The sequence below is a fragment of the Melospiza georgiana genome, chromosome 21 (genome assembly GCF_028018845.1).
Source record: "Melospiza georgiana isolate bMelGeo1 chromosome 21, bMelGeo1.pri, whole genome shotgun sequence".
Taxonomy (NCBI): domain Eukaryota; kingdom Metazoa; phylum Chordata; class Aves; order Passeriformes; family Passerellidae; genus Melospiza; species Melospiza georgiana.
The window spans coordinates 205,418-221,644 of NC_080450.1; the positions used below are offsets into that span (position 1 = coordinate 205,418).

The following is a 16,227-nucleotide window of genomic DNA, read 5'->3' on the forward strand; positions in this document are numbered from 1 at the left end:
TAAGTGTCTGCCTAAAACATGAATTATCAAAAATTCATATTTTGCGGTGATCATCTTTATAGTTTATATACAATTCTTTTTCTGAGGGACAGAATTGCCTCTGAAACAAGGTGTTTTCATGACATTTCTCAGATGAAAACTGGAAACTAATGCAATGTCATCAAGGATAAGTGCTCATGATTTAATGAGACCAAGTCCTTTTCCTCTACTCTTGCAGTGAGCCATTAACTATGACAATTCATGAACTGTGTACAGAAGAGACAAATCTCAGAGGTTTAGACTTTCAGGGTCTGCTGCTGTAGAATAGGAATTTTAGAAGATAATTTTCTTTTTTTGTAAAGGGTGTTAATGTTCTTTCAGGTAACTGGGCTTTGCAGCAGTGCATGCTGGGCATGGAGTTCTCAGGACGGGACACGGCTGGAAGAAGAGTAATGGGATTGCTGCCAGCAAAGGGGCTGGCCACAGTGGTAGACTGTGAAAAAAGGTTTCTATGGGAGGTGCCTGAAAACTGGTAGGTCAGCTTCTGTTTTCTGGTTAAGATTTGCCTTCCTGCCTGAGGCTGACGACAGCTCTGATCAAACCTGAGTGCTGCACAATGGCTAGATTCATCTCTGTCAAATGTTAACAGGGTTAGAGTGTGCCAAGAAACTGTAGAATTTTGCATTAGATTCACTGCAGGAGTTCAGCAGCACTGGTTTTTGTACAGTGGCTTACACAAGGTTCTCATCTTTTTTGGGCTCTTAGCTTCACATGTTTCAGGATACTCTGGGATATCGGTGTTTGTTATGTTACTGGTTAGTTAGTGAAATATTTTTGCAGAATAATGAAACCTGTCTGTGTTTGGCAGCTGTGGTAGTCTGCTGTATGATTGACGCTTTCTTATCTATGTTTTCTATCTATCTTATCTTAACACTTTCTTATCTATCTCAGCAGTGGAACCTTTCTGTTGGAGAAAGGCAGATTTCATCAGGAGAATCTAGTAGTCTTTCCCAAGGTTAAAGATACTTCCTTCCACTTTGCTCTTTAGGACTCTGGAAGAAGCCGCTTCAGTGCCTGTGGTTTATGCCACTGCTTATTATGCTTTGGTGGTTCGAGGTGGTATGAAGAAGGGTGAGAGTGTCCTGATTCACTCTGGCTCAGGAGGTGTGGGCCAAGCAGCCATTGCCATTGCCCTGAGCATGGGCTGCCGTGTCTTTACTACTGTAGGTGAGTACTGAGGGCCCAAAGTCATGGGGAGAGAGAGATTATAGCTAATAGAGGAAGCATGTGTGTGTACACATACAGAAATATATATACCTATTTAGGTATATACTTATTCCCCTCCCAATGTGATCTGCTGTAGCTTTGATCTAGTTTCAGGCTGAGAACTGGTTACATAGTAAATACAGCTACTGACTCTGTGCTTGAAAATTCCACAGCACAGTCAAATTTATCTGTCTCTGTACATTATATAATCAAAAGCCTGGAAGAAGAGCATGGCTTCCTCATTTTACATTTAGTAACATGGATCAAATTGGAGCCTGTCAATTGAAAGGCTCTCATCTGTTTCTGGTCCTTGCTCTATCTCATAAATGAGCAGTAGCAACCAGACAGCCTTTGTTCTAGAGTCTGACATCTTGAGAGACTGAAAGCTTGGAGATGGCTTCTTAGATTTACAGTCCTTGGGGGAAAGATGTGCAGTGGAAAATGGGCTGTTTCATCATAAAAATCAAATTAGTGACATCTTTCAACCTGTCTTCTACTTCCAGGTTCCGCTGAGAAACGTAAGTATCTCCAAGCAAGATTTCCACAGCTAGATGCTAATAGCTTTTCCAGCTCCAGAGATACTGCATTTGAGCAACATATACTTCGAGTTACCAATGGAAAAGGTGAAGTTCAATAAATATTTTTCCTTTTTTTGTCAGCTAAGCCACATTATCAGTTGTGCATTCTAAAGACAATATGAGTCACTAGAAGACAGGGTTAGGCTCTCAGCAGAGTTAAGTAGGTGCTTCTCATTTCATTGCAGGTGTCAACCTCGTGTTAAATTCCTTGGCAGAAGAGAAGCTGCAAGCCAGTTTGCGTTGTCTTGCTCGACATGGCCGCTTCTTGGAAATAGGCAAATTTGATCTATCTAACAACAGTCAGCTTGGTAAGATGGGGCATTGAAAAGCACCTCTCATTAGGTTTTAGCTCCTGCCCAGCACCACATGTGCCCTTTTCTGCAGGACAGCTCTCCAGCCTCCCCAAAATTTATACTTATGTCTGGTGTTAGTAGGGCTCAGGTGCACAACTGACATTTGTTAAATTTTGTATCACTTATGATTGCTTGGTGTTCCAGTCTATCCAGACCCCTCTGCAAGGCCTCTTGTCCCTCAAGGCAGTCAACAGCATCTACCAGTTTTGAAGGCACAGGGCAAGATAACCCTGATTTCTCTGCTATGGGAAAAAATTTTTGAATTTTGTAAGGTGATGTGTCAATGAAAAATTACAGCAATGTTCTCCTGTTGTAGAATGATTGCATATAGCGTTGACAGCCTGCTTCCGTATTCTAATTAAATTTCAAAAATCCTATCATATTGGAAAACCTTGCTATGAGGAAGAGTCTCCTGTGGAGGTAGACATGATGTATGCAGGATTATAGCTCTCCTGGGACTCTAACTCAGCTGTCACTAGACAAAAACTGTTCTTTTTAATATCAGACTGACCATGATATAGCTTGTCCTCTCAACACACAATTTTTTGGAGTTGCATTTCTGTGAAACTGGTCTGCTTGTAAGAGAACAACATAATGTTATGAATTGGAGAATATCTGCAAGAATGAGTTTGGAAAATGTAGAATTCAAGCATCTGACTGCTTTACTCCTGTAACCTGCCCAGAAATGTTTCTGAAGCAGAGGGTAGGCTCCATTTTGAGATGTCAGCAGCATCAGATCATAACTAAGTTGCTTTTTCTAGGAATGTCTCTCTTCCTCAAAAATGTGGCATTTCATGGGATCCTACTAGATTCAATATTTGATGAGGGAAACCAAGAGTGGGAAGTAGTATCAGAGCTGTTGAAGAAAGGCATAAGAGATGGTGTAGTAAAGCCCCTGAGGAGTTCGGTCTTCAACAAAGAAGAGGTAGAAGCTGCCTTCAGATTCATGGCACAAGGAAAACATATTGGCAAAGTTATCATCAAGGTAATGCAATAATGATTTTGATTCTCTGATACGTCTGGCCATCCTCTGGTGACTGTTGGGTATTTTGATCCATTTTGAGTTGAATGTCTATGAGTAGGGCAGCACAGGGTCAGTTTTTACTGCTGACACTGTCACAATTGTAACTGTCAAGTCTGGCACTTATTCTACAAGGTCCATTCCTATTGACTGAAGTAGCATAGCATGAAAAGATAAGAAATGCATTATGTATCTGATTATCTAATTGTAACTACCTTCTTTTTTGCGTGTGTGTGTGTTGTTTCTGGTTCTTGGTTGGTTGTTTTTTTTTGTGGGGGAAGGTCCAAGAAGAGGAAAAGGAGTATCCTTTAAGAAAGTCTGAACCAGTTAAAATCTCTGCAATCTCCCGAACCTCCTGTCCACCTACGAAGTCCTACATCATCACAGGGGGCCTGGGAGGATTTGGGCTGGAGTTGGCACAGTGGCTAGTTGAGAGAGGAGCACAGAAAATTATACTGACATCTCGTTCTGGCATACGAACTGGTAAGCAAAAATTGTAAGGGAGCAGGGAATATGACTGCCTTTCAACAGACCTCAGTTTGTAGTTTCTCTCCATTTTAAGGGTCCTGTTGGTGACTAATCATGTCTTGATCTCTTCTCTTTCCTGTATTATCTCATTTCAAGCTGTTGTCTCCTTTATTGTAAAGGAGGAACAATCTTTTCGCTTGACCTTTTATTCCAATTACTACTTTCCCCCTTTTATGCTTCCTATTGCTATCAACCCATTTTCTCTCTTATACAGGGTTTTTTCTGTAGCCTTTCTTTTATCTTTATGCCCTCTGCAAAGTCTGGCTACCTCACTGACTTGTCCACTGGCTGTAGTATGTTAGATCACATGCCACAAGGAAGGGCCTAAAAACTCCTTGTTAAAGATACTTTGTTCCTCATATGTGGATGCTCACTCTTGCTCCTTAGATAGCTCATCTGTAAAGATGAACCTTACTATCTGATAGCATGCATAAACATTTTTACTCAGATTTAAGGCATTAGTTTGATTACAGTGGCAGCATTGAGATTTATCAGTGATAGTCTTCAGTATTTCCTCATACAAATTCACTCATAACTCAAATCCTCTCTGTCTCTACAGGTTTATTCTTTCTTTTGGCAAGTTCACAATCACACCACTTGTGTGTACAAACCCATTGATAAAATACAAATTTTCAATTTCTGGTTGTGCTACTATAATCTGTTGCTTTGCTCTAATCTAACCAGTTTTCCCTATCTCAGTACCCAAATTTTTGTTAATTTCTCTTCACAGTTGTTTGTTTTTTTCCTTCCTTCCTCCCACCACCACCCCAGCCCTTAGGTTCTCCCAGTGCTGTTCTCCACTTTATCTATGTAGAATTTCTGAAATTCAAATGATTTCTAGCTGCTGTTGAAATTTTGTACAATTTTTATCTCATAGCTGAATCAGGAATTATTTAGCTATTCGGTCCCTATCTAGTCAGAGAAGCATAAAGGAGCAGCTTAACCAAAGCCTTACATTTGGGATTCTTCATGCAAGGCACTGTCCACCTTTATTTCTTCTAGGTTATCAGGCTAAACGTGTTCAGGAGTGGAAGGCACTGGGAATCAAAGTGCTGGTATCTACCAGTGATATTGGAACACTAGAAGGAACACAGCAATTAATAGAAGAGGCTTTGAAGCTTGGACCAGTTGGTGGCATCTTTAATTTGGCTGTGGTAAGTGACAAAAATGCTCAGGACTTGTAAGAAGCAACATCCATTCATGTGACTTTTTAACTAAAAGCAGTCAGGCTTCATACAATTTTAGTTAAGTTCTCTGTGTTTCAAAGGACACTATACTTTGGTCCTACCTGGTGACTAAAGGCTTATGGGTCTGTTCCCTTGACCTGAGAAGCAACAGTATTTGGCCAGTGAGTTCAGTTCTGTGATGAGACAAATGTTGTCCTAGCCTCTTGTGGACAAGAAAAATCCCACATAGAGCTTGCCAGAATTTTTGCTGTGTCAGTACAGAAAAAATACTGAAAAAAGCAGACTTGGCAAAAGGCATGTTGTCATATTTTGGGATATTCCAGATATGTCTGTACTGTGAATTTACAAAAATACATTGTGTAGCGATATCCTCTCATATCTCAAGCCATGTGGCATATTTAAACAGAGAAACTAGATATACTGAAACTACACTTTTTTTTTTTTTAATCCCTCTTCCTACCCCCCCATAGGTCCTTAGAGATGGCATGATTGAAAATCAGACCCCAGAATTATTCTGCGAGGTCAACAAGCCAAAGTATTCAGGCACCCTTCATTTGGATTGGTAAGTGTCTGGTAGAAGGGACAAATAAGAACTGTTTTTAAAGTCAAGGAACTGATCAAGCTTAGTTGTTTTAGTCTTGCACTAGCCTTTGACAGTAATACACTAAGCAGGTTTTTCTGATGAGGTGTCTCCTGCTCGGTTCCAAGGGTGACTCGTAAGAAGTGTCCAGACCTGGACTATTTCGTTGTATTCTCCTCTGTAAGCTGTGGAAGAGGAAATGCTGGGCAAAGTAATTACGGCTTTGCCAATTCTACCATGGAGCGTATCTGTGAGCAGCGGCATCATGATGGACTCCCAGGTAAGATGACTTTACTCATTGCACAGTATATACTATCTTGCCAAACATCCAGATGAGGACCAGCTCACCAGAAACCTATGCACTTATCTGGAGTTATAAAGTCTTTTGAAGGCTGTTTTCTGCTCCTAGATGTTATGCTGAGTCATTCATGTGCGAATGAATACTCACCATTTAACAGTACAAAGGAAATGCAGGCCTTAGCATAGCTCATTATTAAGTTCCTTTTTTATTAACTCACTCCTGTTCCTGCCATCTGCTTTAGTTAGCTGCTTAGTGTGTTCTTCTAATTTCTTCTCCAGGCCTGGCAATCCAGTGGGGAGCCATTGGTGATGTGGGTATCTTGATGAAGACAATGGGAAACAAAGACATTGTGGTGGGGGGAACAATTCCCCAACAAATGAGCTCATGCCTGGAGGTGCTCGATGTTTTCCTGAATCAACCTCATCCTGTCATGTCCAGTTTTGTCCTAGCAGAGAAGGTCTCAGCGAAAGCTGAAGGAGGTAGTCAGCGGGATCTTGTAGAAGCTGTTGCTCACATCCTGGGTAAGTGCTGTCACTCAAGTACTACTGGATGGTGCCTACTCTCTCATTACCTTTGGAAAGCAGTGGTGCTGCTGTAGGTCCTCTGCTCAGCATCTCTTCCTGGTCCCCTGTGTTGTAGCAATGTTGCTGTTGTGAGACTGTTGGCTTTTTTTTTCCCCCTTTACACTGCTCCTTCTCTCAAATAAGGACTGTTTCTTTTATGGGTTTTCCTCCGTTAATGTGTTTACATAGATACGCATATATACTCCAGAGTCTTGGGTTTTATTTAGAGTGAGCTGGTACCTTTCTCCAAATGGAGAATCAACAGGGAACAGTCCCCAAGAGCAAAATTCTGGGACAGCATGTAAGACAGTAAATACATAACTAACTTCCTGAGTACTGTTCCAGCTTTCAAATATTCACCTTGATATGTTCCCATGCCATAAAAAATAGCTTTTCTCTACTTATTGCTTGACTGGTATTTTATTCACTTACCAACTCTGTCATCCCATGTGAACATCTAGTAACCATAGCTTAACTATGCATTACAAGTGCCATGTCCTTCTGTCTGTCTTGAATCTGCTTTATTTTACCATTGTGTCTCTTATTTTTGTGTTGATACTGAATAATTGCTGTCAGCTCTGTCTATTATGTCCCACTTCAGTTATCTCTATTGCAGGCAGAACTGTCTAGTGACCCTTTGTTTTCTACCAAAAAAGGTACTGATAAATAAAAGACAGTCTCCTGAGTATTACTTAAGGAGTTGTATGCAACTCACTGACACTGAGAAATCTGATTTCTCAGGGCAGATGTGGCTTTTAGAAGCAATAGGAAAGGGTCTGGGAAACCACACTGCTACGGGATTACTTTGGAAGAGGAGAGTATGAAAGCAACAAAGGAGGAGCTAGTAATGAAGCCTAATGTGGGAAGGGTAGCAACATGGGGCTGTACAAGGTGGAGGAAGGGACAAAGCGCTGAAGATGCAGGTGTTATTATGAGAGGCCTTCTGCAGGTAAGGAGGGAGTGAGAGATTGAACAGTCAGAAAAATAAAGGAGAAAAGGGAAATGAAGCCTAAATGTATCACCTCCTCCTCCAGCGTTGTAGACATCAAGTGTTGCAGCCAACCATCACTGACACTGATAACTTCAATCTTGGTGTAGCTGAGTGTTAGGTCTAGGACTGCAGTTTTCAATTAGAGCCTCCAGTGTGTGGAATCTGTCTAGCTGACTAACTGATCTGTATTTGGTCTAGAGCTGATGTGAAAATATTCACAGCTATTTAGTTGGGAGTGAGGTATCCCCTGTCATAAATCTGTGCACATTAATATGTACTCTAAATACTAGATCCCATATGACAAGGTGGGGGTTATAGAATAGGTGGTTTATGAAAGTACTAGATGATCCTGAAAGGTAAACTGCAGCTCTACAGCTGAAGTTTATTGAGAGATAGAAGAGAGTGGAGAAGGCTGCTAGAGAGACCAAGAGCTGAAAAGAAATTGGCATTATGCTAGTATGCTCTTTTGTTCTCAGGGGTCCGTGATGTGAGCAGTCTGAATGCTGAGAGTTCCTTGGCTGACTTGGGCTTGGATTCCTTGATGGGTGTGGAGGTGCGCCAGACACTGGAGAGAGACTATGACATCGTTATGACCATGAGAGAAATTCGTCTCCTTACAATCAACAAACTGCGTGAACTTTCCTCGAAGTCCAAGACAGCAGAGGGTAAAGTGTCTGAATTAAGGTTGCTACCAGTCACCTGAATCCAAATAATTAAGCTTCCAATCTGTTGCTTTCATCTCTAGTGACATAAACCTCTATCAGATCATGAAATAAGGTTATAATTGAATAGCTTTTAAGTGACAGACATGTCACAGAAGTGTTTTGACCACTAGGACAGGCCCATCATTTCTGGGAGCAGGGTGTACAAGCAAGGCAAGTGTGCAGTCTGCTTTCTTGCATGGCTAGCAGCTGCATGCATGAGTACTCTCATGTAGCTATGTGTGGGATGCAATTTGAGACCTTTTACTTGTCTGGGGAATAAACAATGTAATTTCACATTCACAGGAAGCTAAAATCATATGCAGTTGCTGCAGAGCAGCTGACAGTAGAAAGATTTCTGCTTCTATGATCTGATGATGTAGTGAGGCAGCAGGCTAATCTAGGGCAGCCCTAGCCCTGAAGTTTTCCTTTAAGAGTATGGCTACATGACCAAAACTGACCCTGAAGCTAATTGGGTTTGTCTGGTGTGCTTTCCTTCAAAGAGCTGAAGTCATCCCCACTGATGAAGGCAGGCCCAGGCGAACCTCCAAAACTAGATTTGAACAACTTACTGGTGAACCCAGAAGCACCAACAATCACTCGTCTAAATGATGTTCAGAGCATGGAGCGCCCTCTTTTCCTCGTTCACCCCATTGAAGGATCCATTGCAGTTTTCCACACTCTGGCCTCCAGACTTCACATGCCCTGCTATGGGCTCCAGTGCACAAAAGGTATCTCAGTTCTTCAGCATCTTGAATTTGCAAACATAACATTCTGAACTGTAGTTGCTTTTAGAGAGGGCTTTGTTTCTAGACGATTAAACTTGGAGGAACAAGTATCAGGCCTATTAGTCTGCAGAGGGTCATGTCAAACATCCCCGGTATCAAGAAGAATAATGGATGAAATTGAAGAGTTTATGTATACAAAAGTCAAAGCATCCTGTTCAACCTGTCCTTGGAAGGCAGCAATATTACTATTACTTGTCCTAAATGCAAGTTGTTAACAATAATTTAGTAATTTACCTGCAAAATAACCTGAATGTTTCCAACAGGATTGTTTCTGAGTGCATGAAAACGTAATTTGTCTCTGCCAGTGTCTTTTCACGAGTCTTTCTAACTCACTTCCATGTTCCAGCCGCTCCTTTGGACAGCATCCAAAGCCTGGCAGCCTATTACATTGGTTGCATGAAGCAGATACAGCCTGAAGGACCTTACCGCATTGCTGGATACTCTTTTGGTGCCTGTGTAGCCTTTGAAATGTGTTCCCAGCTGCAAGCACAACAAAATGCTTCCCATGCACTCAACAGTTTATTCCTTTTTGATGGGTCTCATTCCTTTGTGGCAGCATATACCCAGGTAAGGGCACAAAGAGACTCTTCTTTCTGGGGACCCCATCCTCTCTCATCAAGGCTCATTTTTCTCAAAGCTTGCTATTCTGGATATGAGTAATCTGAAAAGCTGACAGACTTTCACAAAGATTATGAAGAAAGCTGTAGACAGTGGGTGCTTAGAGATGGCTGAAGGGTAGAAGCACATGAGAGGTGGTCTTCATTAAATGGAAAGAGTTCAAGCAAAAATGTTGCTCTTGCTATGATAAATCATAATATTAGTATGTCTTCTGGAAGATCCTGGTGCAAGTCAAGGTCCTCTTGTAGTGGTGTGAGGAAACCTTGCTTAAGGGTTCCCATTTTCATTTCATATTCAATTACTTTAGAGAATACTAGGCTCTTAGCAATTGCCACCTGTGGATTTGCTTTCTAATCTGTCTTGAAGGGATTTTCCCCCTTCCTTTTTTTTCCCAGTTCACACCTTTGGTTCTGTTATTGTTTTTATCTGACTTTTAATATTGGGCACATTCCTCTCACGTTCACATTGTATTCTTCTCTCTTCCAGAGCTACAGAGCCAAACTGACCCAAGGAAATGAGGCTGAACTGGAGACCGAAGCATTGTGTGTCTTTGTTCAGCAATTTACAGGCACTGAACATAATAAGGTACTGTTTCTTATCTTCGAAATCCATGTGTCTTGATATTGCACAAGAGAGTGTATGTTTTTTTTTGTTTAATTGAGATGAATTCTCAGCTGTTGAGACTAATGTGAAAAAAAATTTAATATTTCCAGCTGCTGGAGGTTCTTCTGCCCCTGAAAGATCTGCAGGCTCGTGTGAATGCTGCTGTAGACCTAATAACTGAGATTCATACAAACATCAATCGTGAAGCACTCAGCTTTGCTGCTACTTCATTTTACCATAAGCTGAAGGCTGCTGACAAGTATATACCAGACTCCAAGTATCATGGGAATGTGACACTGATGCGGGCAAAGTCTCGCAATGAATATGAGGAAGGTCTGGGTAGAGACTATAAACTCTCAGAGGTCAGTCATAGCCCCATTGATGACTGTTGAATTTCTTCTGGTATTTGGGGAAGCCAAAGGAAAGCATGGGAAATCACCCTTACTGAGAAAAAAAGGACAAAACCAACCTTAAAGACATTATTGTTCTGCAGCTGCTGTGCTCTAACAAGAATAAGAAGTCTCCAAAAGCAAATAAGTTTATTGGTTTCAGGCATTTTCTGTGGGTAGTGAAGGCCAGAAAGTCTTTCCAGTATATAGGAAATGTTTTCTGTAGCTGATTCTTGCGGCTCTCTAGAATGACTTTGGATAATAATGATGTTAAAAGAGAGCAATCTCTTTTCACTGTAGACCCTGAAGCTAATTCACGGAATGAGGGCAGCCTTCTAAAGAGCAAGTGTCAGTCTTATGAGAATAAAGGCAGCTTTTTCTGAGTTACCTCTTCTTCACTTAGAAGGTAGTAGTTAAAGTGGGTTTCTTGTGGTCTAAAAAAAGTTGGGGTTTGGCCCATAGTCCAGATAAGGTTCTTCAGCTCCTGCTCACACACAAGGCTTAAATTGGTGCAAATACCAGGGAAAAGGAAGTGATTGTCAGAATTCCCTTCCTGCTTCTGGCATCTCCTATCCTTTCAGATACCCAGCTTAGTCATTATTGATTCCAGGCTAACTTATACATTATTAAAGTTACATAATGACCTTCAAGGAAGATTTCTGGTGGTGGGAGAAGGCGTGGAGGGGGGGGGGGTGTGTGTGTGTGTGTTTTCTTTGCTTAAGGGCTTGGAAGTAGCTATTTTATCATTCATTCTTTGATACTGTTGGTAAATTATTCTTTTGGTACTAGGTTGGTTAACTTCCTGCCCAGCTTATATTTGAGTGGATCACCTGTCAGGTTGTCAGACTATTGTGCTTTAAAACACCAGTTCCAAACAGTGCACCACAGCTGATCTGTGAAAATGTGTCAGAGTAAAACTGGTGCCATTTTTAGCTGAGTTCGATAGAGACAGTGGTCTGAATTATGAGTAACTTGGAAGACTAACAAACCCAAAGTGGCTAGGTGACCAGCTGGTTGTAAATTGTGAATGAAAAGTTTTTCTTTTTCATACTTACGCAGGTATGCGATGGGAAGGTGTCTGTCCACGTTGTTGAAGGAGATCACCGCACCTTGCTGGAGGGAGACGGTGTTGAATCAATTATTGGGATCATCCACAGCTCACTGGCAGAGCCACGTGTCAGTGTCAGAGAGGGTTAACTTCTACTTCCTCACTATCAATGATGAAGAAAATGCCAACAACATTCCTAGTTATGACAGGCCCCAAGGAACTCTTCCTGTTCAACATCTCATCTGCTCTGCTGCCAGAGCTGAGAAGTCCAGCTGGACTCAATTGGTCTTTTTTGTTTCTTTCTTGCTTATCTTTTCCTTTTCCCACATTTATGGGTTCTGTCTCCTTCCTTTCCTATGGCTGTTTTTCCCCCTAGTCTCCCTGTCCATGTTAACTGCAGTGCTGTGACTCTGTCACTGTGCACTGCAGTGAGGGTTCCCCACAGATGGTTGCTTCCTACACCCTTGGCAGTATAAAAAAAAACAAACAAATTTAGGAGTAGATTTCTTGTGCTTTATGTTGTTTTTGTCTTAACAGTATTCCAAAGGGTATGTGATAGCACTTGTTGACCAAGCCTAGTGAACAGGGAGAGAAGAGGAACTGCAGCTGATTTTGGAGATACTTTTTATCTGTGAAGAATCTGTCTGCAGTTTAGGTCAGAAAGAGAATTCCATTGAGGGTTTTGTAACTATATTTTTTAATTTGCTATATTCTAAGTATTTATTGTGTCAAACCAGAGACTTCTTACTTGGTTTTAATTTATTGTGGGTTATAGGAGCAAAGAAACATCCTTTTTTGGAGGGAAAGGTTTATTCTACAAGGGAAAGTTGCCCATCTTTGAAATAATCTAATTTCTTGCTGGTTTTGTTGGGTTATTTTTCTTTCTCCCACTGCCCTGACCTTTTCAGAAAGCATTAGGTAGAAGGAAGGATTCTTGCCATCATATACTCTTCAGGGGAGAGAGGGGCCTGGTGGATAGGGTGGATAGGTTTGACAGATGCTGCTGTATTGAACAGCCATAACTTGGGCATGATAAAAACAGGCAAAGCTGTCCCTAGGCAGGTACTTTGTTTATATTTGTGCAAGGTTCTGTGGCCTGCTCTATCAGAACCTTAGTAAAGCATTAAGATTATTGCTTTACCTTATTCCCTTTCACCTCCAGTCTTGCCACCCAATGAAAAATTTGGAATGGGGAGGGCGAGGAATAGAATTCCTTAACAATAATTGAACAAATCCTCCCATCCCTGCTCTCCCATAATCAAAGCTCAGGCAACCATACAGGTATCTGCCCAAGGCCCGTAAATATTTTATTTAGCACAGGGCTTGCTTAAGCCTTGTGTTCATTTTCCCTTTGGTAATGAGACTGGAAATCCCACATAAGTTAGCTAAGTAATCAGTTTGATGGTCTGATTTTAAAATACAGTAGTACCTTTTTAAAGGAAATTTGCATAAAATTGAATTGAAAAATTTCTTGCCTTTGCTATGCTGGATCTGTCCTTTCCGAAATCAGTAAATCCTTGTTACACTTATGATACAGAGGAGACCTGGGTAGCAACAAAGCACCAGCTAGGAGGAGCTATTGTTCTTCTCCAAACTGCTGTAAAACCCCTCTTCTCTTCATTCCCCAGTAAAGTATTCTGGTGGTACAGGAGCATTCCAGTGACAGGAACAGATGGCTCTTCACTGCAGGTTCTGACCTAGTGTCTTTTGCTTATACCACCCTCTGTTGATAGTGGCTGGGTTAACTGATTTTAGTTTTATAAAGTATTTCTTTTGTGAAATTGAAATAAAACAACATAATGTCAGCTTAAACCACTTTGAAATGTCTTGTTCTTTTTTCTTTTTCTTTTAATTATTACTTTTTGGTCTGAAGAGTGTCTTTTTGGCTTTTCTAGAATTAAACAGAATTCATCACTGGTTGGATTTTGAATTCTTTTCTACCATTTCTTAATCCCCTGTTTCATCTGGAGTCTCTCACTTCTTGGTATAAAGCAAAAAAACTGCTGCTAACATATCTGATTTGTAGTCTGTAGAAATAATAATAGTAATAATGATAAAAATCATAACAATGAAGGCTTAGTATTCTGAAGCATGGCTTGTTGTTGCCATGATTTTGGTACCTTAGATACAACCAGTTTACAGCCATAATATTCAAGTGGGAACTTTTAGATGGGCTTCTATTTGCAGTATTGGACAAGCCATTAATACTCCTGCTTCAGTTTCCCTGTCTATAAAATGGGACCATAGCATCTGCCTCAGGGCCTCTCTGAGGGTCAGACACGCAATGGCTATAAATGCTCTGAAGTTTTTGGTATGATGTCCAAGTGTTAGACAGTAACAGAAGGAGGAAAGTGTCTGCTGTGTGAGGCATACTGCATACTAATACTGGAGTGGCTGTGTAAGCTGTGTGCATATACCATGGGACTTCACGACATCTACTGCCCACTGTCCCTGCACCTGCTGGCATTGGGTACTACATAAAACAAAACCAGTGGGGACTAGTTGGTTTGGTTTAACTTCTGGCAGTTGTAGTGAGCCTGAAAAAAAGGGGAAAGAATCCTACTTTTGTGTTGGTTATATTTAAAACTGGAAGGAATAAGAAAGGATTAAATGGAAAGCAAACGGGTAAAATAGTGCTGTGCTAATGTGTGTAAGATCTGAATGGACTGTGTGGAAGGAGCAAGGACTACTGCCGTCCCATCTGTTGAAGCAGGAGTTTGATAAGCTCCCTGTATAAACAAATCTGTATGGTTTCATCTAAGCAGAGCTTGAAAATACTGTTTTAGTCATAGAAGTTGCTGAAGAATAACTTACAGCTCATATACTGTTAATGTTCTTGTGGTTGTTATTTGAAAAGCAGAAGATTGTTATGTTTAGGGCTTTTTTCCCCATAATTATCTGATTATGAGCTACTGCCATGTAAACCATTATTATAACTGGCTGCTGGACACAGTGTGCCAAAAATAAAAACCTTATTAGTGCTGGTATTGCTCGTTTCTCAGTAGCCCATCAGATTAGACACGTAGAATAATATCAGATGGCAAAATCCAATATTGCAGTTTCTTGTTTTGAGAAGACAAGGACAGAAGTGAAGTCCCTCATACCTACCCTTTCTGTGAAACTGAAGTGGGGATTCTTGTCAGCTGATGCATTCCATCCTTTTCAGATAGCTTCTCACAGGCTAAAACCATGCTGATCTCAGTCTCAAGACTGAAGAGCAGTTCTCTGACTGGGGAACTGTTTAGGGTCACAAATGCATATTGCCATTTTGAAATGATGGACCATGTACCTTAAATCTGCAATAGAAAGAGTTCAGGAATGTATGGCACACAGCATATATTGTCACCAGTATTAAAGCTATTATTTTCCTTTTCTAGTCTACCACTTTAGAAGGCAAAGAAATACAGCTCTCTTGCTGAAGATAGCAGTAAAAATAATGCTAGAAGGGCCACCGTTTAATAGAACTAGTTACATAAATTAGCACTACTGAAGCGATACGTGGAATAAATAGACTCCACAACCAGAGATAGTTATGAAGTGGGTATGTATGTCGGTGCCCGGCACAAGCGAGATAGCTCTCGTGAAAAACTTGTGCCCCGAGCTTCAGTCTGACCCACCTCTTTATTCACAAGGGTGTTCCATATGCAATAGTTTGCACAATTTTTTCATGCATATTCAACCCCTGGCCCCGCCTGTCCTCGCCTCGTATGCTAAATAGTTCCACGCCCTTCTGGGCATGCGTGGTTCGCTGTGGTGGTCGCACGGGGGTCTTTTGGTGGTCTCTGAGGCTGAAGGTTGTGGTCTTCCTCCTGGCTGAACTTTTGAACTTTTCCCTTTGCGCATGCGCCCTTGGTCTCTTGGTGCTTATCTGAGTGTGTCTGTGGCTTTGATTAGCTTGGAGCCAGAGGAGCTCCTTTATCTGGGTTCCCTTGGTCTCCTCTGGTATTGTTCTTTATGCAAGAAGCTTCAGAAATTTGCATTTCCTATGCCCTTTGCACCATGGCAGGGGTTTCTTAAGTAGAAGGGTTAAAATTCAACACATAGTTCTACAGGCAAAACTTTAAATGCTTAATTCATATTGCTAATTCAAGTGCATTCAAAAAATCTCTATTTCACTACCAGAAAGTGAAGTTCTCTGATGCTGAGAATGGAGGTCAAGTAAAACCCAAAAGACTTAAGGTAGAATAGGAAGCAGGTGTTTGTTTCTTTTGCACTTCAAGAAGTTACAAGACATCATGCCTGCAAATCAGGTCAAAAGAAAGAAAAAATACCCCTGGAGCAGTTTCATCACAGGAAAGGAGAGTGCTAATAGCAGGGGTGCAGAGGCTGTATATTTAAAATAGCAATCTTGTTCTTTAGGCTGCAGAGAGGCAGACTTAACAGGCTTACTGAGCAATGGGAGTATACATGTAACTGTGTAGACTATGGTGCTTTGTTACGATTTTGTTGGAGTTTTTCTCTCCTGAAGAAAAGAAGTCCTGTAACTCAAGTTACATTGCTGTTTTGACTGGAGTAGAGAGATAGAGCATTTTTTATATGCTGGAAGGTATTGGCTGAGAGAAGCAGAACTCCTCCACTGTACTCATACTGGTGATGATCAATAGCTTTATAAAATGATGCAAAATGAACGATATTGCCATGGATGCTGTTACATTTGGTTCAGTCATGTGGACCATTTTCACCTCTCTGCCCCTACCATCCGACACCAAGGACAGGACAGGCCTCGCACTTTG

General features: G+C 41.2%; 1 protein-coding gene across 1 annotated transcript in view; it reads left to right on the top strand.

The window, feature by feature from the left end:
• The window catches only part of FASN (fatty acid synthase), a 41,641-nt gene extending 28,230 nt beyond the window's left edge, over window positions 1-13,411 (top strand). Inside the window, exons 28-43 of the mRNA XM_058038541.1 lie at window positions 361-511; window positions 1,028-1,206; window positions 1,749-1,868; window positions 2,009-2,131; window positions 2,938-3,161; window positions 3,479-3,680; window positions 4,728-4,879; window positions 5,383-5,474; window positions 5,621-5,772; window positions 6,072-6,314; window positions 7,824-8,012; window positions 8,552-8,779; window positions 9,183-9,403; window positions 9,941-10,039; window positions 10,168-10,419; window positions 11,506-13,411. Coding sequence (XP_057894524.1) covers window positions 361-511; window positions 1,028-1,206; window positions 1,749-1,868; window positions 2,009-2,131; window positions 2,938-3,161; window positions 3,479-3,680; window positions 4,728-4,879; window positions 5,383-5,474; window positions 5,621-5,772; window positions 6,072-6,314; window positions 7,824-8,012; window positions 8,552-8,779; window positions 9,183-9,403; window positions 9,941-10,039; window positions 10,168-10,419; window positions 11,506-11,643 — 2,765 coding nt within the window. The 3' untranslated portion in view covers window positions 11,644-13,411. The remainder of the gene's footprint in view (window positions 1-360; window positions 512-1,027; window positions 1,207-1,748; window positions 1,869-2,008; window positions 2,132-2,937; window positions 3,162-3,478; window positions 3,681-4,727; window positions 4,880-5,382; window positions 5,475-5,620; window positions 5,773-6,071; window positions 6,315-7,823; window positions 8,013-8,551; window positions 8,780-9,182; window positions 9,404-9,940; window positions 10,040-10,167; window positions 10,420-11,505) is intronic.
• Window positions 13,412-16,227: the final 2,816 nt, after the last annotated feature.